Source organism: Tupaia chinensis, unplaced genomic scaffold (genome assembly GCF_000334495.1).
Source record: "Tupaia chinensis unplaced genomic scaffold, TupChi_1.0 Scaffold000516_1, whole genome shotgun sequence".
NCBI classification, from domain to species: Eukaryota; Metazoa; Chordata; class Mammalia; order Scandentia; family Tupaiidae; genus Tupaia; species Tupaia belangeri.
Window position 1 is genome coordinate 1,252,077 of NW_006160029.1, and position 23,355 is coordinate 1,275,431.

Consider the following 23,355-nt stretch of genomic DNA (forward strand, 5'->3'; position numbering starts at 1 on the left):
CCAGGTCCCAGACAGGAAACACAGCTAGCCATGTGGGAGTCCAACAACTTTACTACCATGTCACCTGCTAGCCTCACAAAAATGTTTTTTTTTTTTTAATAAACATTTGAATTTTTAAAAACTTCTTTATTAATTCATTTATTTTAATTTGATCGTGAGAGAAACACAGAGAGAGAGAGGAAAAGTGAGAAAGCAAGCCACCAGGTCCAGGACTCGAACCATGGTCAGCCATGTGGGAGTGTCCAGTGCCTTAACCACCATGCCACCTGCTGATCCTGAGAATAATGTTTTTAAAAAGGTTTCTAGATCATATGCATTTGGAATAGCCTAATTTAGCCCTTCTTACTTTACTATATCTTCCTCTTCAAATCTTATAAAATTACATGAGTAAAAAGGTGACTTTAAATACATCAAAAAGTTTTAAAGTGGGACCAGCAGTTGGCATAATGACTGTCACTAGACTCCCATGTAGTCGTCCACAGTTTGAGTTTTGGACCCTGTGGCTTTTAAACTCATGCCAGGTGCGTGTGCATGCGTGCCCAAGATCCCTAGAGGAGAGTAGAGGAGAGGGGATTACGGCGTGGCCATTTCCCCTGGAGGGTGATTTCTCGCTTTCTGTCTTTCTTTCTGGAGAGTGCACATGCCCTATAGCAAAAATCTCTTCAAAAAAAAAAAAAAAGTTTTAAAGCACCACTATTATAGAATGCTGAATGTAATCTGTAAAATATTTGTACCAGTTTTAAATTATATTAGTGTATTCAACCCATCTCCATTTACAGCTGAGCTAAACAGGATTGATTTGTTGTGCTCTTCGAGCGATTTATTGACATTATGTCAACGAAATTAATTATAAGATTCAGTAGTACATTAGCCTGCTTCATCTTTGAGCCCACTGAAATGATAAAATAGTCTTTTCTTTTCCACCCTTGAGCTAATACACAATACAACTCAGTTTTCCATTCTGAAAAATATATACATTGGGTAGTAATGCAGTGGTAACACAACAGACCCACAGGAGTAAGATCCTGGGTTCAGGTCCTGGGACCTCCTTGAGCACACAAGGCATTTACACACATGCCTGTGCCCTGGGCTGGCTGAGACCAGGGTGGGTTATGGCATGAGAATCCTGTTGGTAGTGCCTGTCTCACTCATTTTCTACCTTATGAAAGAAAGAAACTTGAAAAAATAATTGTACATAAATTAAATCACATTTTCCCATTGAAATCAAAACAATATCAGAAATGTTCTATTTTCATTTCCAAATTACCTTGAGTGGCATTGATTTCTAACACACTCAAAATATGTTTAAATTCCAAGTTTCTCTATAGTCAAGTAGTTTATAGTCTACAAATAGACAATACTAGGAGATATATTCAAAGGAATTCTTTTAATTTAGTTTAAGAAGAATTTTCTTAGTAGCATTACCACTCTGAAGTTGATCTGCTTGGAAGACTTGATTATTCCTATCATATTTTCTTCATGCAGATACACTTATGTCTACTGTACCTAAAGTAGTGGGATTCGAGCCAGGAAGGTCAAGGACTTGAAGACAAAGCCTGATGTTCTTTTCTGCTATCATCACATATGAGCTAAGTGTGCTCCTGGGAGGAGAATAACAATCATTCTTTCTATCCTTTTTTCTCATCAGGATATTAGAAGGGTGAGAGGTTTCGCTGGTTTCTAGGAAACATTTTTGTGTATCTAATGAATCTCTCCTCTTTTATACCTCATCCCACCCCTGAAAAAATAGTTGCACTTTACCTAAGAACAGAGACTTCTGGTGGAAAGAACAATTTAGGGAGTATTTCCAAATTCTCCTCAGGAAGATCTGGGACTACATCAAGGGCTGGCAGCCATCCCCCAGGTACTGCAATCAACTAGGTTATACAGACTAGATTATAGGATGCTAAAGTAACTTGCCAGGTATGCTGCAGTGATTTTCATGAGCAATTTGGGTTTTGGTAGAGTTGAATGACAAAATTAGACAACCTGTTTCGTGGGTAACACATGAATCATTATCACATGTTATCGCTGATGTTCAAATGAGTTTTTCCCCAGTACTTCACATTAATCTTTCAAAAGCCTGACCTAAAAGACATTTTGTCAAAATTCTCATACTGAACAGAGGTTTATGAATTTAGGATGTAACTTGATTCGAATTCAGTGTGACTTTGAAGGCTTGATTTTGTCCACAGAATACAGGATCAAATGCTCAAAGGCTCTATTCTTGTATGTATTTCATGAAATGTTGGAAAGCTTGCCTATGTGTCTTACAAGACTGATTAGAATACCCAGGGACGGATCCTGCCTCCACCAGGTTGGACCATTCAACTCCTTTCTCATGTCTCTCTGGAGAATCCATATCCTCTATGTCATAAGCTCTTGATCAGATTCAGGATGACATAGTCAGTGAAGAGTTATTATTAAAGCACGAAAGGGTCTATCTTTTGTCCTAAAAAAGTACAAACAGCTGTGCCCTGACAATGACAACGCAGAGCCCAGCACGGTGAGATGGTGAAGGCCTGTGTGTGCAGATGCATGGTGCAGGAGTTAGGGTGGGGGTATGTACTCAGTGAACTTTTCCTGCTAAAGTTGTACCGAAGCTCTTGACCCTACAAATTCAGGCTAGAAAAGGATGCAGTCAGCTTGGCTTGGGAACTTAATATCATTCATCACAATGGGAGCAATCTACCCACTTCTTTTTACCCTTGAGACAGCTATTGAACTTCATTCTAATTTTATTTTACTGTGGACTAACCCATTCCTTTCTCTCTTTGCTGCCTCAGTCCTTTACCCAGTCTTATTCCCTTGATGCCACCCACCTCCATCCTCTAGGTAGTATAATCTCAATCCAAATCCAGGGTCTCCTCCAAACCAGACAGCCAAGAATGTGAACCTGAATGCTAATGGGTATGAGCTTCTGAAGTGGCAAAGAAAAAAACTGGTCTTCTTCAGCTCCTTCAAATGACTTTTATCATTCCTTTGATTTTAATAGTCAGATTCCACATTAAAACCTAAGTTTAGGTTTAGGGATTTGGGTATGAGACTTCTGGTGCAGCCTAGGCTCTCCAGTGGGTGTTTACTTGAAAGGACTGAGACCCATCAAAGCCACCATTAGACATCCTGGCTGGTAAACCAATGTACACTAGCCATGCCTTTTTTGGATTGGTCACCAGCTCATGGCAAACCATGAATCACTACTTGGCAGCAATAATACTAGATGAGAGAGCACCTTGTGCTATTGGAAAGCTGGAAAGACTCACCATATAAACTACAAGGGAACTGTATAAAAGATAAATAAAATGGCATTTTGAATAGACTTTCAGGTAAGATCAAATAGGCTAGTCTCAGCTGCCTCATGTACTTCAAAACACTGTGCTGGCCCAGCTGCAGTGGCACAGACAGAAGGATACAGCTGCGTGATACTGCAGCCATATGAGAAGGCAGGCCCAGGGTTCAGCTCTCTGCTCAACCTGAATGTGCTCAGCAAATCCTGGATGGCTGGAAGGCTGCAGAGAGGATAGTGGTATGATGAGACCCTGTTTGAGGGTCTCTCTCTCTCTCTCAAATGAACAACAACAACAAAAAAAAACCTTTAAATGATCCCAAGTAGTATTTCCAGTGCAGCCAAAACCCATCCTCAGCTGCAACATGGTGTGACTCATCAGTAGTCTGTCAGGATTATGTCTATCCTGCTTTCAACATTCACTGGGGCTTTCGGAAACAGAGACTAAAGCACATGTAGAACGCAGAAAATCGTATCTCCCTGTATCCTCCTCCAAGTTTCCTCTTACTATTTTTTTTCTTGACACCTTGCTTCTGATTTTCTCTTACTACCTTTTGTTGCTTTAACCTTCCTCCATTTCTTCTATCTGTCTCCTTTTATTATATTATTTTAAAAATCTTATTTAAATTTAATTATTGTGTTGTGGCTTTGAGGGCCTAATGCATTTAATTTCCCTAAGCATGTCTAAATTCTCTCTCTCTCATGTGTGCACACATGCACACACTCTATCAATGAATAAAGAAAGAAAAGAACTGCATGTAGTTGAAACTGACATGCTCTTGTGTTCTGCTAAATCTAGGTTCAAATCCTGACTCTGCTACTTCCTAGTCTTGTGGTTTGGATAAGTCATTATCTCTCACTGTGCCTCAGTTTCCTCATCAGTAATGCCAACTCTCAGAAGATTGTTGTCAAGATGATATAAGATATATGCACATATACACAAAAGAGATGTACTTATGTACATGAGCGATATAAAATAGATAAATACGAAGGGTCTAATGTATATAGACCCTTTATAGTAATTATCGTATTAGTTGTTAATATTATAATTCAATCCTCACTCCCGTCTTAACCTTGTGTCTTCCAATTGTGAAAGATAAAACAGATTCCCAAACTCCTGTGATTGATTGTTAATAACAATAACTTACAAAGGTCATTTGCTGCAGTCATATAGAAAAGACATATTTTTAAATTTAGAGCACTTAAAGATACATTTTTTAAAAAGTGAAACACTTCTATTTCTCATAGACTTTGACTTCTTGAGAAAGAGAAAGCTAGATTTTCAGAATGTCTCTTACCAAAGGAACACAACAAGAAGTAGATGCCATTAGAACTAGAGATTTTTGCAAACTAGAGTTTTGATTTTGAATTAATGTGGGAAAAGACTATACACTTCTTTGAAAGAGTAAATTACACATACGATAATCATATCAGATATAAGCAATAGGCAATTTGCAAAGACGTAAGGTCTCTGCATTCCTGTCATACAAGATTATAGTTCTTCCTAAAATAAAATTTGTATGGAAAGATTTTAAAATCATGAATAAATCTTATTTTGGAAAATGCTTCAAACTGGACAGATCTAATCAAAAAGACCAGATCTCTTTTGAATAGGTTTATAAACATATAATTTTCACTTGAAAAATATTCACAAATTATTTTGATTATATATTCATGATAGTTTTTATTCTTTTAAGCAAGGCCCTATAGTTAGGGGTTGTTTGATTTTAACATAATTTAAAATTGTGGCTTCAGATGCTCATGTGCATGTATTCAATCATGCTTCTACTTTTCCATGAGAAGGCAGTCTGAAGTTCCTGAACATGCCCTGTTTATATGCCACATGCCTAATCATTTTTGTCATGCACATAGTAGCAGTCAAGAAATTTGGAATGAACGTTTAAGTGACTAAAGAAGTACGTTAATTAAAGATAAGAAAATTCAAGATTTTGACTGGAATCTGCTGTTAGTAAAGGGCTTTTCCCCAATATTTATTTTTAAGAAAAGGAAAAGACATTTTGGATCACAGAGATATTTGTCCTTATTTATAAATAGTTCCATAATTATTTTTTCTACCTTTCTACAAGAAAATTACTATTTTAAGACACAAGTAATTTTAAACTTATACTTTCATTATCTATAATAAGCATAAATTTAATCTTTGTGATGGTAGAGGCCATTGTCATAACCAAAAAGAAATGTAAGTTTTCTCTTTAAGAGTTGTTTATTAGGGGCCAGCAGATGACGGAGCAGTTAAATCACTAGACTCCTACATGGTCGAATGCAATACGAGTCCTCGACCCGCTGGCTTAAAACTCACACTGGGGACATGTGCTTGTGTGCTCGTCTAAGATCCTGGAGGACAATGGAGGAGAAAGGATTGTGGCGTGGCTACCCCTCTGGGGGGATTTCTCACTTTCCTTCTCACTGTGTGTGTCTCTCTCCCCAGCAAGCACACATGCCCTATGGCAAAAATCTCTAAAAAAACAAAGAGTGATTCATTAAAATAATCTCTTGAGTCCTTGTACAAGTCAAACATAGAGTAGTAGGCTGGACATGGCCTTACAGATTTTCTACTCCAATCTCTCTTTTTATAAATAAGTAAACTTAGCTCAGAGAAGTAAAGAGTCTTTTTTTCCCTTTTACTTTTTTAGAGGTTTTTGCTACAGGGCACGTGTGATTGCCAGAAAGACAGAGAGAGACAGAAAGCGAGAAATCATCCCCCCAGGGGGGATGGCCATGCCGCAATCCCATCTCCTCCATTCTCTTCTCGGGATCTTGGGCACACATGCACACACGTCTGGCGTGAGTTTAAGCAGCTGGGTCCGGGACTTGAACTATGGTCGACTACATGGGAGTCCAGCGACATAGCCTTTATGCTAACTGCTGGTCCCAGAGAGGTCTTAACAAGGTCACACAGTTAATAAAAAAATAAGGAAAAAAATTCAGGTTTCCTGATTACGTTCTACCACATACATAGCTTTCACAAACGATTTACACAAATTATACTTCAGCAGTGGTTTTATGGGGCTCTTCAAATCCTGGAGATAGTACAGGGCAGACCGCAAATGCCTTCTCCATAGAGAACTCACCTTCAGTATTGGAAATCGGCGTACTGTCACATTTGCTTTCACACTGCTGCATGGATGGAGGCCGAGCGGTTTCTGGACAGTCACTAGATGCCTGTCCAGTGTAGGAGAGGCACTGCACCGTTCGCATTTGCTGTCCAAGGCCACACTGAGCAGAACACTAAGACCAAAGACAAAGAGAAACAAAATATTAATCTCATCCATTTTCAGGAAATAAAAAAGATACTTTGTTATTTCAAATTCCAAACATATTAACCTTTTTTTATTTTTAATTTCCAGAGGGCACATGTGCTTGTCAGAGAGAGATGGTGAGACCAAGAGAAAAGAAGAAAGAAAGCACCCCCAAATGGGGTGAGGTCACACTGCAATCTCTTCTCCATTCCTCCACCCTGTGGGGATTTTGGACATGCAAGCACATGCACCTTGAGTCATTTTCAAGCTGCTGGGGTGGGGCTGGGATTCAAACTAGGGTTGGCCATGTGGGATCCGGCTACCTTAACAACTAGGCTACAGTGCTGGTCCCCACACGTAGTACTTTCAAAGCCCAAATGTGGCTTATCTTTGAGAAGTATTATAATTAGGTCACTTACATTATTACTCTAGCAAACAGAAGTAATATATTAGGCTGCCAGGAAAGTCATGATATATTTTACTACGCATAATGACTTTCCTGACAATCCAGCAGTTGCTAGAGACAACGGATGAAGTTTCTAGATGGTCACTCCAGTAATTCCAAGCAAGACTGGTGAGCTCTAACAAAATCGTAATGAGAAAATCCTCATGCTGAAATAGAGTGATCAGAGTCTCACTACTGCTCCTGTTTATTACAGACATGCAGGTACAGAATGTGGTGGCTGATTGCAGAGCTTTATAACTGATCGAAATATGAGTCCAGAGCTGCTGTGGGCCTGGTGATAGTGTCTGTTTTAAACAAAGAGTTTAAATAGGGACTTTGTCGGCCACACAAACCTGAAAAGAGAGGGGGTGCTGGCCCTTGGCTTTATTTCCCTCTCCTTTTTGATCTCCTCAGGGATTCAGTTACTTTAGGATTGAAGTTACTGGCTGAGAACTGTTTCAACTAGGGCTGTTCAGCTGTCCAGACTGAAGAAGACAGTTGGGTCTACTCTTTCAGCCTGCCATTCAGAACACCAGACAGCCCTGTGAGAGTCAGGGTTCAAAGGAGTAAGAAGCTAACTAGTGCCAAGACAAGGGATGGTGATATTTACAAGGTAAACAAATTGAAGCCCTGTTGGATTTGTTTGCAAAAACTCTCAAAGCACCCACAGGATTAGCAAGGATGTTCATAAAGACACTTTTTCAAAAACTTTCTAATACAGAATGACAAATAAATGCACTATAGGACTGTATTAAAATATCTTTGAAAAGGTATTTTTAATGGTTATTTTGAATTTTAAGAAACAGGGTTAAAAATATATGGGTTAAAAATAAGGAAAAGGACTTCAAACATTTAAAAGAATAATCTCAAATTATAAATTTGATGAATTCACTAACATACATAAACTTTCAACTGACCTTTATGTAACGGTGCATCACAACAAGAAATACATAAGGAAGGAAATGTCCATCTGGTTTAAAATGAAAACCATGAGAGCAAATCTGTATTGATTCTTTAATAGTATAATGCCTACTACGTGTTATGAAACTCACACACACTGAAATATTTAGAGACTTCATCGCATGTAGTGCTTAACCTTCTCATATGTATGCCATAGAAATGATTGTAAATTAAACTAAATACTGCTACACAGATGCAAAGCCTTTATTATTTCACAGGAATATTTCTTTTGGCTGTCTCCAGAGCTGAGCCCAGAACAAGTATATTCATATATTGACCTTAATGGGTACTGGACATCTTAGTGTCATTCCGAATGAAATAAAAGGGGTGTAGATACTGCTATATTCCAGCAATCTTGGGTTTTGACCAGAGTTTTGGTAACTACTTCTGTGAAACGCCAGTTTGAATAATCTTACATGGACAACTGTGCTTTTGATGAAGTAATGGCGGACTCAGTGCACAAAGTAACATGCCATTAGGACTTATTTGGGTCTCAGAAATTAGAAAATGAGTATCTATAAATTAGACAAGATAAGGGCATTGATTGGCTAGAAATTTACTTTCTAGTGTCTTATTATTTAATTTATTTAATAGATTTTCTCTCTGACATTTAGAAAATCAATACTTAATTTTCCTTCCATCTAAGTATGGGAGAACTTCAAAAAGTTTGTGGGAAAATGTCATTAAAGTATGAGTTTATTTTGAAATGTATGTATAGTTTTGTAATACACATTTTTTATGAACTTTTTGAAAACTATCAACTTTTCTATTAAAATTTTTTTAAACATTAACAGGTAAAAGTGTGCCTATGTACAATATTTTATATACATTCTGTTCAAAGTACTTATGTACAAAATATATAAACATTATGGAGTAAGTAAATCTAGATAATTAATATGTGTACTATCTCATAATTTAATTTTTGTGGTGAAAACAAACTTGTTTTTTATAGGATTTAAGGTGACTTATAGCAAGATCACATAATTTGAAAGTACATGATAAAGAAGAAAATAAAACAATAATTGGAACCTAAAATGGAAATGAGTCTAATGTAAAAACACATCCCTGAGGACCAGCAGTTAGCATAATGGCTATGTCACTGGACTCCCATGTAGTCGACTGTGGTTCGCGTCCCAGACCCGGTGGCACTCATGCCGGGCATGTGTGCGTGTGTGCCCAAGATCCCAAGAGGAGAATGGAAGAGAAGGGATTGCGGCGTGGTCATCCCCCCTGGGGGGTGATTTCTCACTTTCTGTCTCTCTGTCTCTCTCTGTCTGTCTGGTGAGCGCATGCGCCCTATAGCAAAAACCTCTCAAAAAAAAAAAAAAACCACATCCAAAAAGCCCATACACTGGTTTCCCAGTGCATAATGTTCATCAGAGGAAAAGTAATCAATTAAAGAATAAATATTTATAATATTTCAAAGACTGTCTGCCAATCACGTTATCAAACTAATTAAAAGCTCCATGACTTCCTATGAGATTAAGAAGAATTATCTCCATTTTACAAGTGAAAAATTAAGACACCACTGTTAACTTTTTCTTGAATCAGTTGAGAAAGCTGGAACTAGAAGTCAGGACAGCTGGTGCAAATCTTGGGCCATCTAAACTATTTCTCTTTAGAATTTTTTTTTAATTACACACTAATGTTTGCTATAGAGACAGAGAGAGACAGAGAAAGAGGATCCCCAGTGGGGTATTGTCACAATGCAATCCCTTCTCCATCCCTCCACCCTTTCGAGATTTGGGACAGGTACACACATATGCCGTTTGTGCTTTTCAAGCCACTAGAGGTTGTTGGCCACATGGGATGTGGGTCCCTTAATCACTAGGCCATTGGGTCAGTCAAAAATGATTATTTTTTAATTGCCGGCATGTGCTGGCCAGAGTGAGAGACAGGAACAGAGAGAGAGGAAGAGAGAGAAAATATCACCCCATGGGGCATGGTCATGCCACAATCCCTTCTCCATTTCTCCAGGCTTTAGAGATTTTGAACACAGATGCAAACGTGTCCAGCATGTTTTTCAAGCCACCAGGGCTAGGATTCAAACCACAGTTTGCCATGTGGGATCTAGCTCCCTTAACCACAAGGCTATGGGACTGGGTTGTATTTCTTTCCTAAATTTTTTTAGAGATTTTTTGTTAGTTTGTTTTTTGCCTTAGGGCATGTGAACTTTTTTTTCTAATTTTAACTTAAAGTGGCAGGATCCAAACAGCAGGTAAAAGTGGGAAGTATGTAGGAATGGGAGAAACATGACTAAGTGTGTATATGTCCTTGTGTGGCTGTGGTGGTGGTGCAGTATTTTACACTCATACCTCATACTCAGACTTCTATGCATTAATTGCTTCTCATCTCTTGAGATCTTAGAGTGAAAAGTCAGGAACCTTGATTTGTGTCTAAAGATGCTGACTCAACAGCAGTTCGCAGTCCAACCACATTACCTGGCCCCAGTCTCCCGTCACCCAGCGAGGAGGAGGGCAGCGGCCCAAACTGCAGCGGATGCGGACAGGAGGTTTGCTTTCCTCTGGACATTGTGCAGCTGGGAATGTTTTAGAAAGGTCACTGCTCTTGCACAGAACAATCCGATGCTTGAAGCCTGGGCCACACTTTGGAGTACACTGGAAATAAGACAAATACCAATGAATAAAAACAGTCTAAAGATAGAAAAATTTGAGGAAAGCTTTGCTAAAAGTAAATGCATGTTTGGGTATACAATATACATATACACTACATTCTAGGCAAAATTTCTCATATATGAAATTCTGTTAAAGTATTTAAGCAAAAATACTTTTATTCTTCCCCTAAGATCTTTAAAAACTAAATCCAATGTTTGTTTTTCTTGGCTAACTTATTTCCTTCCTTTATTGGGAATAGGTTTATTTCTCTATTTCTCCCTATCCTTGGCCTCATTCAGCTGTGATAAGATTCTCCTTGGTTTCCCACTTGCTGGGTGTACGTTTTAAAAAAGATTATCTTATTAGTAGACCACAAGAACTTATTCCTGTCAATCAAGTGAAGGGTTGATTTAGATCAATTATTCTCATAGTGTGGTAAAAATACATGGTCAGAGGTGACAGTTTATGGCACAAAAAATCTCTGGACTTTTCCTCATCCATCAGCTACAAATACAATAAATTAGACTGTTCTCTATAATTAAGTCTGTCTCTTTTTCATGTTGAGAAAAAGATACTTCTATCTATATCACGAATTCTATTATTTCTAGGTGTTTCTAGAAGTCACACATTTGATATGGTAGTTAACTAAAGTCAGCTTTCTCTCTGCATGTCTGGATGCGTCCTTAAAATATATTCCTCTTCTCAATCAAATAAGGAACAGAACACAACATTTGGAAGCATTGTATCTATGCCTTTCATAGAAAAGCATTGTTTCCAGATCTCCTAGAGGAACTACACTAGACTAGGAAGACAGAAAATGAATGTGATAAATGGACTAAAGACTTAAACATAAAACTGAAACTATAAAGCTGCTAGAAAGAAACATAGGGAAATACTTCAGGACACTGGTAGGGGTGAAAAGTTCTTGAATACAACCTCAAAAGCACAAAACACAAAAAGCAAAAATAGACATATGGAAATATATCAAACTAAAATCCTGCACAACAAAGAAAACAATCAACAGAGTGAAGAGATAACCCACGGAATAGGAGAAAATATTTGCATACTAACCATCTAACAAGGGATTAATAACCAGAATATACAAGGAATTCAACTCAGCAGAAAACAAACAAACAAACAAAAAAACAAATGACTCAATTTTTTTAAATGGGCAAATGGGACTAGCAGATGGCATGGTGGTTATGGCACTAGATCCCACATGACCAACTCTGTGGTTCGAGTACTGGACCTGGCAGCTAGAAAAACATGCTGGGTGTGTGTGCGTGTGTACCCAAAATCCAGAAAGGGAATGGAGAAGAAGGGATTGTGGCAAAGCCATCCTCCCTGGTGGGGACATGATTTCTCATTTTTCCTCTCTCTCTGTCTCTTTCCAGAGAGAGCCTGTGCCCTGTGGCAATGAACAACCAACCAATAACAACAAACTAGATTAAGTGGTTCTCAAATGAAAATATACAAATGGTCAATAAATGTATGGAAAGAGAATGCCCTGTAGCTCTAATCATTGGGAAAACATAAACCAAAACCAAAATGAGATATCATCTCACTTCAGTTAGAATACTATTCTCAAAAAGACAAACAGAAGTCAGCATTTGGCATGGAGGTTAAGGCACTGGATTCCCACATGGCTCACTGTCCCAGATTCCATGGCTTAAAAATCACGCTGGGCACATATACATGCATGCCTAAAATCCTGAGAGGAGAATGCAGAAGAAGAGATTATGGCATGCCCATCCCTCCTAGGGAGGAGGTGATTTCTCACTTTCCTTCTCTCCGTCTCTATCTTTCTCCTGCCAGTGCACATGCCCTATGGCAAAAACAAAACAAAACAAAACAAAGCTTAAAAAAAAAGACAAACAGATAACAAATGCTGACAAGTATGCATACAATGGAGCACTCTTTCACACTGTTGGTGGGAGTGTAAATTAGTACAACCAATATGAAAAACAATATGGAGACTCCTCCAGAAACTAAAAATAGTTGTGCCATATGATCCAGCAATCTCACCACCAGGCATATATCCAATGCAAATCAGTATGTTACAAGGTTATCAGCACCCCAGAGTTTATCATGGCACTACTCACAATCACCAAGATATGGAAACAGGGCCTGCTGGTGGCATTGTGGTTAAGGCACCTGGATCTTATGTGGTTGACAATGTGGTTCTAGACTAGACCCTACTGCTTGAAAAATGTGCCAGATGCACATGCATGCATGCTCAAAATCCTGACTGGAGAAACGGGAGGAGAAGGGATTGAGGGGTGACTATATCCCATGAAAGGTAGAAGGTAGTTTCTCACTTTTCCTCTCTCTCTCTCTCTTTTTCTCTCTGTTGAATACATGTGCCCTCTAGCAAATAAAATATATATATACATACACATATATATGTATGTGTGTGTGTGTGTGTGTGTGTGTATATATATAAATGAAAACAAAGTGTCCATTAACAAATAATTGAATTAATAAAGAAAATGTCACATGCACACACACATATACACACACACAGGAATACTATGCAGCCATCAAAAAAATAATCCAATCAGGGAATCAGCAGTTAGCGTAATGGCTATGTCGTTGGACTCCCACGTAGTTGACCGTGGTTCATGTCCCAGACCCGGTGGCTTAAAACTCACACCGGGTGCGTGTGTGTGCGTGCCCAAGATCCTGAGAGGAGAATGGAGGAGAAGGGATTGCGGTGTGACCATCCCCCCTGGGGGGTGATTTCTCGCTTTCTGTCTCACTTTCTCTGTCTGTCTGGTGAGCGCACGCGCCCTATAGCAAAAAACCTCTCCCCCCCAAAAAATAAATAAATAAATAAATAAAAATAATAATAAAATTCAATCATATGAGGTTAAATAAGAGAGCCTTGGGGACATTATCTTAAGTAAAATAAGCCAGATGCAGAAAGAGAAATACTACATGGAAAAAGGCAGAAAGAACTAGAATGACTGCTTGGCTAGGAAGGATTGGGGGTGGATAGAAGGATGCTGATTAATGGAAACAAAATCGCAGCTAGATAGAAGAACAATGTCTAGTGTTATAAAATACAGTGAGAAGAATGTAGTTAACAACAAATTACTGTACATAACATTACAAATGATTGAGGTGATGGGTATATTAACTATCCTGATTCAATCATTTTAAGTTGTATTCATTTACTGATAAATCACATTGTAACAATTATTTTGTTAATAAAAAACTATTAATGAAAATAAAATTTCAAAAATCCTTTAAAATTACCCCATTGCATTTCATCTTTATACACACACACACACACACACACGTGCACAAGCATACGCATACATGCATATGTGCACCGGGATCTTGTTGAGGGCTTTGAGTAAGCACTCAATCAAAATTAACCAGTTGTGGGAGGGGGCTATCTTAGTGAACACTGTACACACCTCTGAGTGGTTTCATTAGGTACATTCTTTAATATGGTTTATGTTTTATATATAAAGAGAAAAAAAATTAACTCTTTTTTCAGGCAGAAAGCCTGAAAAACATAAACTCTTTATTATGATGAATTTAATAACAGAATACATTTCTTGCAGCATGGAAAATATTTTATTAAGGTACACTTTAAAGGAGGATAATACGTAGCTCTTCCCAATATGGCTGCAGAAGTGCTACTTAGAGGAGTTGGATCAAGAGAGAAATTCCTGCTTCCTGTTAGTCCGTTTCACAGCCAAATCAACAACCTTATATCCTGCTGTTGCCTCACTAATGCATATAACCAATCAGCAGGTCTAATGAATCCAGCTCCTCAATCTCTCTTACATCTGTTGATTTCTGTTGTCACTAACCTTACTTCAGAAAAGGCCCACACAAAATTTTGCAACGACTTTCTTATAGGTCTCCTGTTTCTGGCTCCAGTCACTCCTACCTTATTCAGAGGGATCTTTCTGAATCTGATGAGTTTTATTTATTTATTTATTTAAAATGGCTCACTATTGCCTTTGAGATAAAAATCCATACTGTAAATATAGTTTACACACCATGATAGTAAGGCTCTATTCACCTCTGCAGATCCATCTCTGTGCATCCTGGTCATCCCGAATAGTTTGCAGTGGTCTCTGGTGGCAGCCCACTGCCGGATGCATGCTGACACTATCACTGCTGCTGCTGCTGCACCATGACTGGTACTACCTCTAGCAGTTGTCACTCCATGAACTTGGTATGTGCCAAATAGTGTGCTAAGGGCTATACATTTACATATAATAATATAGACCTGACGAAACTCCTGCAAGATGGCAATTATTCCACTTTTAAACTAAAGAAACACAGTAAATGACGGGTAGAAAGTTGCAAGATATTAAATGGCAGAGCCATCAAATGCCAACTCTTACGAAGTATTTTTTGGATCTTAACGACATTATGTACTTCGCATATATTGTCTAATTTAACCCTCATGACAGCTCCTATTTTCCATTTCAAGAAGCCAAGGTGTAAAATAATTTCTTGAGAATGAATGAAAGCCTGATCTAAGTCTCTTAAGCTTCCCCACACGTGTGCCTGGTCTGTCTCCATGTCTTGAACTTGTTCCACTTGGGTTCAGTCTTTGTGACTTCGCACCAAGTCTCCTTTATCCAAGCCAAAGTCCCAGGGGATTTCAGCCACTCTCAGAATGCTTAAGATTACCACCGGTAATAAGAGCATTGCCTTACATTCCATTACAGCATTGCAATTCACAAAACTCTTACAAATATATTATTAATCAAGTCTTTAGAATTATGACGGATGAGGAAAGCTTGAGTGATTTAATCAAGGGTAAACAGCAAATGACAGCGCTAGAACTAAACAGGCCTGCTGACGCAATCACAGGCCACTCTTAGTACGGGCAGAAACAAACTCATGAGAATACATAATAAATATTAATGAATTATTACAAAAAATAAATTGAGGCAAGGTACAAAAGAATAGAAGCCCACTTCATATGTTAAGGAGATAGGTAGAGACACACAGGATGTAGAGGGAACTTAGTTTTCTATTTTGAGGCTCTGATTAGTTTTCTAACTTAGTGGCATTCATTGAAACAGGCACTTACACCATGTCCCTGCCCCTTCCATGTGTATGTATATTAAATGCCACAATATATGTTTAGTTCTTATTTTATATGTCCCTGCCCCTTCCATGTGTATGTATATTAAATGCCACAATATATGTTTAGTTCTTATTTTAATATCTTCCTCCAGCAGCAAGGACTTTCTGCTATTATTTTGAGAATGTAGTAATATCAAGCAGTCTAGATTTCTAAGCGCTAATGCCAAGTCCTGCTTACAATTAGGAAGGCAGACAATGCAAAGACAGACAATTCACTCATCTGTCTGAGAAGTCCCCAGGAAACGAAAAACAAAACAAAAATAAAATAAATATGACTGATAATGAAAAGAATAAGAAAAGAAAGCAGCACTAACATTGACGAAGTGTCTAGGCAGTGTTTTCAGTCCTCTGTGTGTAACAGTCTACCAAATGCTTACAGAAACCCCAGGAAGTAATTAAGTACTATTTCCATGCCCATTTTATAGGTAAGAAAATGGAATCACTGAGAAGTACATATAAATCCAGATGGCAATTTCCTACTATTGAATAGAATAAGACTCTTAAAGGCAAATGTAAAAAGATGGAAACACTCCTTAGGACAATTTGCATTTATATGCAAAGCTAAACATATAATGACAACTTCTATTCAGTCAAGAAATCCTTTAGAAGATTATACCAAAAAATCCACCAAATAAACCAATGGTATTCTATCCTAAAGCAGCAGAGGCACTCAACTGGATCCTCAAAATAGTGAATAACTGAAAACTACACTTCTACATTTTTACTCAGACCTGAGCCCTGAAGATCTAGTCGCAAATATTACATGTCTATAACTAAAATCTCACTCTCATCTCCGGAAATGTTGCACTTCTTAAGGGTAATTTTAAAATGAAAGGTTTAAAAATTGTTTCAAAAAAATGTTAAAGGCACAGGGATTTCACTTGGACCAGGTTCATTCTAAGTAGAACTCTATCTCACAGATTTTGACCTTATATCAAGTTTGAAGCAAAAGTGTCCTCACAGTTTGGTTTTCCTTTTTTTAAAAAAATAATTATTTATTTATTATTAAAAACAACAACAATAAACAACAAAATAACTGACCAGAGAGAGAGAGAGAGAGAAAGTGAGTGAGAAAGCAAGCTGCTAGGTCTGGGACTCAAACCATGGTTGGTCATGTGGGAATCCAGCGCCTTAACCATCATGCGACTTGCCAGCTTTCTCAGTTTGTTTTTATTTTTCTTCTTTCCTCTGCTTTCTTTAGCCTAAATTTCACTGTTGTCTCTCTTTAACCTTCTGATAAATAAATGTCTTTGTCCATCTGACAACCTCAGTTTTATTTAGCTATCTAAAAATAAATAAATAAGAAATTCTAGAAAAGCAAGCTGTAACATCATGGTTATGTATATCATTAGTAGGCATTAACTAAATTATGAATGCTTCAGAGCATTTTCCAGAGATAATTACTGGTCTGTACCTACATAAGAGGTGCTTTGTATACTTTTTGAGTATACAATAAAATCTATTATTAATAATTAAAAATTTAAATACTTAGTTCAATAATAAAAATGTATTTTATTATTTACAAATATGAAATTCACACAATTCTTTTTCATAATAGACCGTTAGGTAGCTGGGTGGAAGATACTATGTCAGAGAACAAATTCATGTTTTAGTAAAATTATTTTTCACTATTTCTCCTTATTGTAGGTTCCAGTCTATTTTTTCCTATGTTATTCATATAATTAGAATCTCACAGTTACCTAAAACCTGACAGACTTTCTGCCTTTTGTTTTTATCTCAGTGGTATTTAGGAGATGATTTTTATGAGAAATGTATTTATGTGTTAGCTTAATGTCCCATGATTAAGAAGAAGCAACACATAATTTGCAGAAAAAATTATTTGTTAAAGAATTATTTTATTTAACTTTATTCATTTTATCTATCTATCTATCTATCTATTTATTTATTTATTTTAATTTGACCAGAGAGGGACAGAGTCCAGCGCCCTTAACCACCACACCACCTGCCAGCCCAATTTTCAGAAAAAGTATTTGAAATCACACCAGGGAAAACAATTTGGCCTTCACTTATAGCGGACAGAAATATTAACATCTTTGGGTTAGACTCAATTCTCTCTGGAAAGGTACATGTAACTTACTTAGTCAAGGAACCAGAGTAAAACTTGGGAGTACACAAGTGATACCACAATTGTCTTCCTAAATAAGACACAATCCCTTGTAGGTAGATTTTTGTGCCCGTCCTTAGGTAATGCCACCTAAACATAATTCTTACAAAGTCAGTTAAGTATGATGCCAGTTATTCATTTGTCCAGGAATTAGTACAAGAAGCCTTTTCAATGGGTACTCCGTGGGAGTCAAAGAAACCATCTGATACATCAAAAGAATGGGCTAGACTCCTGGAGCCCATCCACAGTATGCCGCAACACTTCCAAGAGTTACCTGCCAAGCCAGGGCAAACACAGAAAACCGTTTGAAGTCCAACATCGCCCAGGTTATCCCAAGACTGAGGACAGATTATAGGAAATAAGAAAGCTGTGGCTTCATTAGTTTCACAAAAGGTTGCTGATGAGCCATTTTCTACCTAGGTAATTTGGCTTTTTTTCTGTTGCCATAAGCACAGGGTGGGTTTAACTGTTGAGGAAAACGGCTGCTGGCTTTACAACAGTGGAAATTTTATATTAGAGTAACCAGCAAAGAAAAGGAAAAGGTCAGAGGGTAAATTCCTTGCGCTGAAGCATGTTTTCACCAGCTGAACCTTACCCTTCTGATTAACAAAGTTCAGACAGCTGATGGCTGAAGTGGGGAGAAGGCAGAAAGCGGAGGGACGTTTTCATGGGTGTGTCGAAAGACAATTGTGTGAAATATTTGCAAAAGGTTAACTGAAAGAGACTGAACATTGCTTACTCCTCTGCGGGTACCTATTCTTCTCATTAGTGGGAGGTGTTCTATTCCTCAGGGAAGTACATTCTCCTGTTTTTACTTTGTTTTACACAGCTACTAGGATATTTATTTCACTTAATGCTATTTATTCCTATCTATTTTTAACCCCTCCGGGGAAGAGGTAGGCTTCCTGCTAAAGTGAGGAAATGGAAGTGTGAGAGTGGTGCAACCCTTTCCTTTGGAAAACACACAGGAGAGGCTGCATGAGGTAAAAATATCTCTTTCCTTTCCAACAAATGATGATGGTGGAGGTAAAGATGCTATTTCATTATAAACAGAATCTTTGAGGCAGTAGTGACAGTATTGTTTGACCTACACTACGCTTACCCCAGCCAGAATACTTTTCCTGGATTGTCTGTGAAGAGAAGACAGAGTCCGCCAATGTGGTCTTTGAGACGAGAATCTCAACATGTGCGTTCCACCCCCTCAGAACCAAAAGCTCTGGCTCAGCTATCTGAAGGAAGGTGGCAGAAATGTGATCTAAGTGCCCTCAGTTTATATGTATGTATTGAGGTGGCCTCCAAGAATGCCCAAGGGCTTCTTAGAGCCTTCTGAGCTAGTTACTTCAGAGACTGAATAGGTAAGAATCAAAATCTAAGAGCAGGATAGTACAACCTGTGCGAAGAAAACCTTAAAATGGTATTTGAATAGAAGCATATCAGTAATACAATACATAAGCTGTTTCTCAGGGTGATCACATTTTTTAATGCTGATTTTAAAAAAATAGTTTCTGAGACCAGCAGTTGGCATAATGACTATGTCGCTGGACTCCCATGTAGTTGAACACGGTTCGAATCCCAGACCCTGTGGCTTAAACTCACACTGGGCACGTATGCGTGTGTGTCTAAGATCCTGAGAGGAGAATGGAGGAGAAAGGATTGTGGTGTGGTCATCCCCCTTGCGGGGTGATTTCTTGCTTTCTGTTTCTCTGTCTCTGTCTTTCTGGTGAGCGCATGCGCCCTGTAGCAAAAACCTCTCAAAACAAAAAGTTTCTTTCTTTCTTCAGAGAGAGAGGGGCACCCCTCACATGGTCTCCACACTGCGGTCCACTGCAAGTCTCAGCTGGCCCAAATTTGGGGCACATATATGTCTAGCGTGCTCAGGGAGGTTCAGGTACAGGAACCCAGGATCTTTCCTGGCTTTAGGTATGTCACTGCTGTGCCACCACCTGGGCCTTCAAGGTGATTACATTTGGTTATTTTATTGTAAAACAAAAATACAGAAAAGAGTAGGCCAGGAGATCGATGTGATACAGGTATAAAAGCAAGTTCTGATATTTTGGTGGTTGGCAGAAATTTCTCCTAGTTTTAGTTTATGAAAAATGATGTGGTATAGAGCTCTGTAATGGAAATTTCTAATACCTGTCACTACTTCATTTAATCTCATTTTCATTTATTCTTTTTTAATAGAATTATGTAATTTTATTTATTTTAAAAAATAATTATTTAATTTTATTTATTCATTCATTTATTTTTTAATTTGACCACACACTCACACACACACACACACACACACACACACACACACACACACACAGAAAGAGAGAGGGAAAGTGAGAAAACAGGCTGCCAGGTCTGGGACTCGACCATGGTTGGCCACGTGGGAGTGTCCAGCACCTTAACCACCATGCCACCTGCTGGTCCCTATTTATTTACTTTTAATTTGCTACAGGGCCCACGAGAGAGAGAGAGAGAGAGAGAGAGAGAGAGAGAGAGAGAGAGAAAGTGAGAAGCAAGGAAAGCAAGTCACCAGGTCTGGGACTCCAGCTGTTTTCAGCCACGTGGGAGTCTAGTGTCTTAAACTGCTGGCCATGTCACCTGCTTGCCCCTTATTTATTCTTTAAAACAAATCTTTTTCTCCTACCCTACTTTCATTACACAACCTTTCTGTTTCTGTTCAGTTATTTCTCTTGACAGGAATTCCTTCTTCAGCTTCCCTATTCTCTTTCTATTTCAAATTCTAACACCCTCAACATTCAACTCCTGTCAACTGAAAAACCTTTTGATCCTACTCCAGGCTACTCTGACCATCTCAGTTCTGAATTTCTGTATCAGTCATACATTTATCTCTTACAATCAGACATTTCACTAAACACTGTCTTCTATTATTCTGTAGTTGTTTCAAGGACATTTCTCCTTTTATCAGGCTTACCAGATTCTTTTGTGTTTAGTAAGCACTCAATTACACTTAACTGACTTGACCAGAAACCCTAACACGTTTATCCAATCATCAGCTCTCCCACTATGATTTTCCAGTAACAAATTTGTTATCATCAATGAACATTTATGGATTTCCATAAGGGTCCTGGGCACTAACATGTGTACAGTTTTGCAGAACATTTAGTCTTTACCAATGGATTTATCTTGTGTGTGTGTGTTTACTTTTTTCATTTTTTCATTTTAATTTACATTTAATCACATACATCTTTACAGTGTACATGGATTTATTTTTCAATGCACCTACTGTTTAGAAACAAAAGAGTCCATGTTGTTTCCATAATGACTGACTGAATAATACTAAGAATAGCTCTACTTTTGATTGAAACTACAAGTAAAAGGTAGGCAAGAATGTAATTACTTAAGGTGTGGTATGGCCAGGAATCTTGGGAGAAACTTCCAATTCCTGCCAAAGATCCCAAGGATAACCACAACTAGACAGACTTTATATTTCCATGAACCATCTTAAACACAGTCCTTTTAACCCTGTTCCTCCAGCAAGATAAAACCACGGAAGCAGTAAGATGCTAAGAGGGAATAGTTCCATCTGGAGGTCCCTAAAGACAGCATTTCATTTTTCCTTTGTTTGCTTTTGACAAAAACTTTTGAAGTCTACAGAAATTACTCAAAACAAGTACCAGTGCAAATACCCAAAGCGAGAACAATGTTTTTGGTAGATACATTAGAATAGAGTCAGAACTTCAAAGAATTATCCTGTTTTACTAACTTCAAAGAATTATCTCTATTATGCAGCCAGGTACTCATTCTTCTTTTTTCTTTTTTTAAGAGAGATTTTTGCTATAGGACATGTGTGCTCACTGGAGAGACAGAGACAGAGAGACAGAAAAGGAAAAATTGTCCTCCAGGGGAGATGGCCATGCTGCAATCCCTTCTCCTCCAATCTCCTTTCAGGATTTTGGGCATGAGCATACACACGCCTAGCATGAGTTTTAAGCTGCTGGGTCCAGGACTCAAACTGTGGTAGACTACATGGGAGTCCAGCAACGTAACCATTATACTATCTGCTGGTCCTGGTACTCATTCTTTTTAATGCTACCAAACACTACAGAAGGAGTCAACTCTTCTTTAGGAAATGTGGAGAATGGGATAGTGTGTGTGTGTGTGTCTCATGCAAATGAAGAGTCAAAAATTAAATACCTGCTACCTAATTTTTAATAAGATCATTTTTCTGAGTACCATTGGATTCTATTAGGCTATTTTGTATCCATAAGAACATTGTCTTAAGTCTTCCTCACCGATCATTTAAGTGAAAGTAATGGTAAAGGATGAATCTGACTTTTACGTTATAACTCTCAGCTCCATATTTGTTTCTCAAATGCAATAGAAGCAATTAAACACACACACACACATAAAATAAATGACAAAGAATTGATAATGATGCATATCTAAGAGTTATATAATTAGGCTGTATTTGAAAAAAAAAAAGGGGGGTATTAAAATATTTGTGCTTTCCAACTGAGATGCTAGAAAAAAATCACTCTAGGTTTTAGTCAATTTCAGGATAAGAAAGGTTCTTGACTTTTCTTTTGAATTTTAGTTTTTCAATATCACATATCATTAATTTTGAACTTGTGATTCTGCTCAGTAGTAAGGAAAAAACCCACTCAGGTGAGTACTCACTATAATGTTATTTCAAGTTCACTTTAGACTTATTTTTTATCAAATCGATGATAGTTCTCATTGATTTCCCTGACCCCCCCTCCCAAGTCTCTTACTTCCTAATAAGCAGCAATAAAATATAACATGGCCAAATTCACTGTTATGCAGTCCTTACTTGTTGAGTTCTAAGACGCTCACATGCTCAGGTGTCCTTAATATTAAATGCTTTGGTATTGATAGTTAAGACATCTCAAAACATACAGCCTCAGATTTCCTTACTTCGGACCAGTCCAAAGCCACCCACTGAGGTGGACATGACTGGTTGTTGCAGGGCTCTTTTTCAATAGGCCGGTGTGTTAAACAACCACTGTAGTCCAGTGTCTCCTCCTCAGAAGGTCCCATCTTCCTGATGCAGAGCACTGCCCTTGTGCGCATTCCACCATCGCACGTCTTGCTGCACTCCAACCAATCCCCAATGAACCACCTGCAGCAAGAAGTGGAAGAAACACAGAAAAGCATGTCCTCAGTGGAAGAAACACAAAAAAGCATGTCCTTCAGTTGGGCGAGTGAAGCATTTCACTGATGAACTATCAGTATGTCTTTTCTCTAGAAGAGCCATTATTACTGTGTTGGTTGATATAACATATGGCAAATTGAAGAGCTGCTAAAGAAGAAATCCATTCACTGTCAGTTGCTTTCCTAGAGTTGAGTACCCAGACTTTGGAGAAGGAAGAACCAAGGTTCAAACAAGCAATGCATTACATGTTTTTAAATCTTCTTGAATGATCTACCTTTTAAAAATGAAGATAAACAATGATCAATTGCATAAGATAGTCATGAGGATCAAATAAGTTAATATACATAAAGCCCCCAGTGATATTGTTGGAAATGTTTAACAACCAGCTCTCCACACAAGTGAGGGAACACTCATT

The 23,355-nt window shown here is 38.1% G+C and overlaps 1 protein-coding gene across 1 annotated transcript in view; it reads right to left on the reverse strand.

The window, feature by feature from the left end:
- The window catches only part of LOC102473187 (A disintegrin and metalloproteinase with thrombospondin motifs 6-like), a gene marked incomplete at its 5' end in the record, with an annotated part of 68,419 nt that overhangs the window by 25,257 nt on the left and 19,807 nt on the right, over positions 1 to 23,355 (reverse strand). The window contains 3 exons of the mRNA XM_006156834.3: positions 6,379 to 6,535; positions 10,393 to 10,569; positions 22,703 to 22,907. Coding sequence (XP_006156896.1) covers positions 6,379 to 6,535; positions 10,393 to 10,569; positions 22,703 to 22,907 — 539 coding nt within the window. The remainder of the gene's footprint in view (positions 1 to 6,378; positions 6,536 to 10,392; positions 10,570 to 22,702; positions 22,908 to 23,355) is intronic.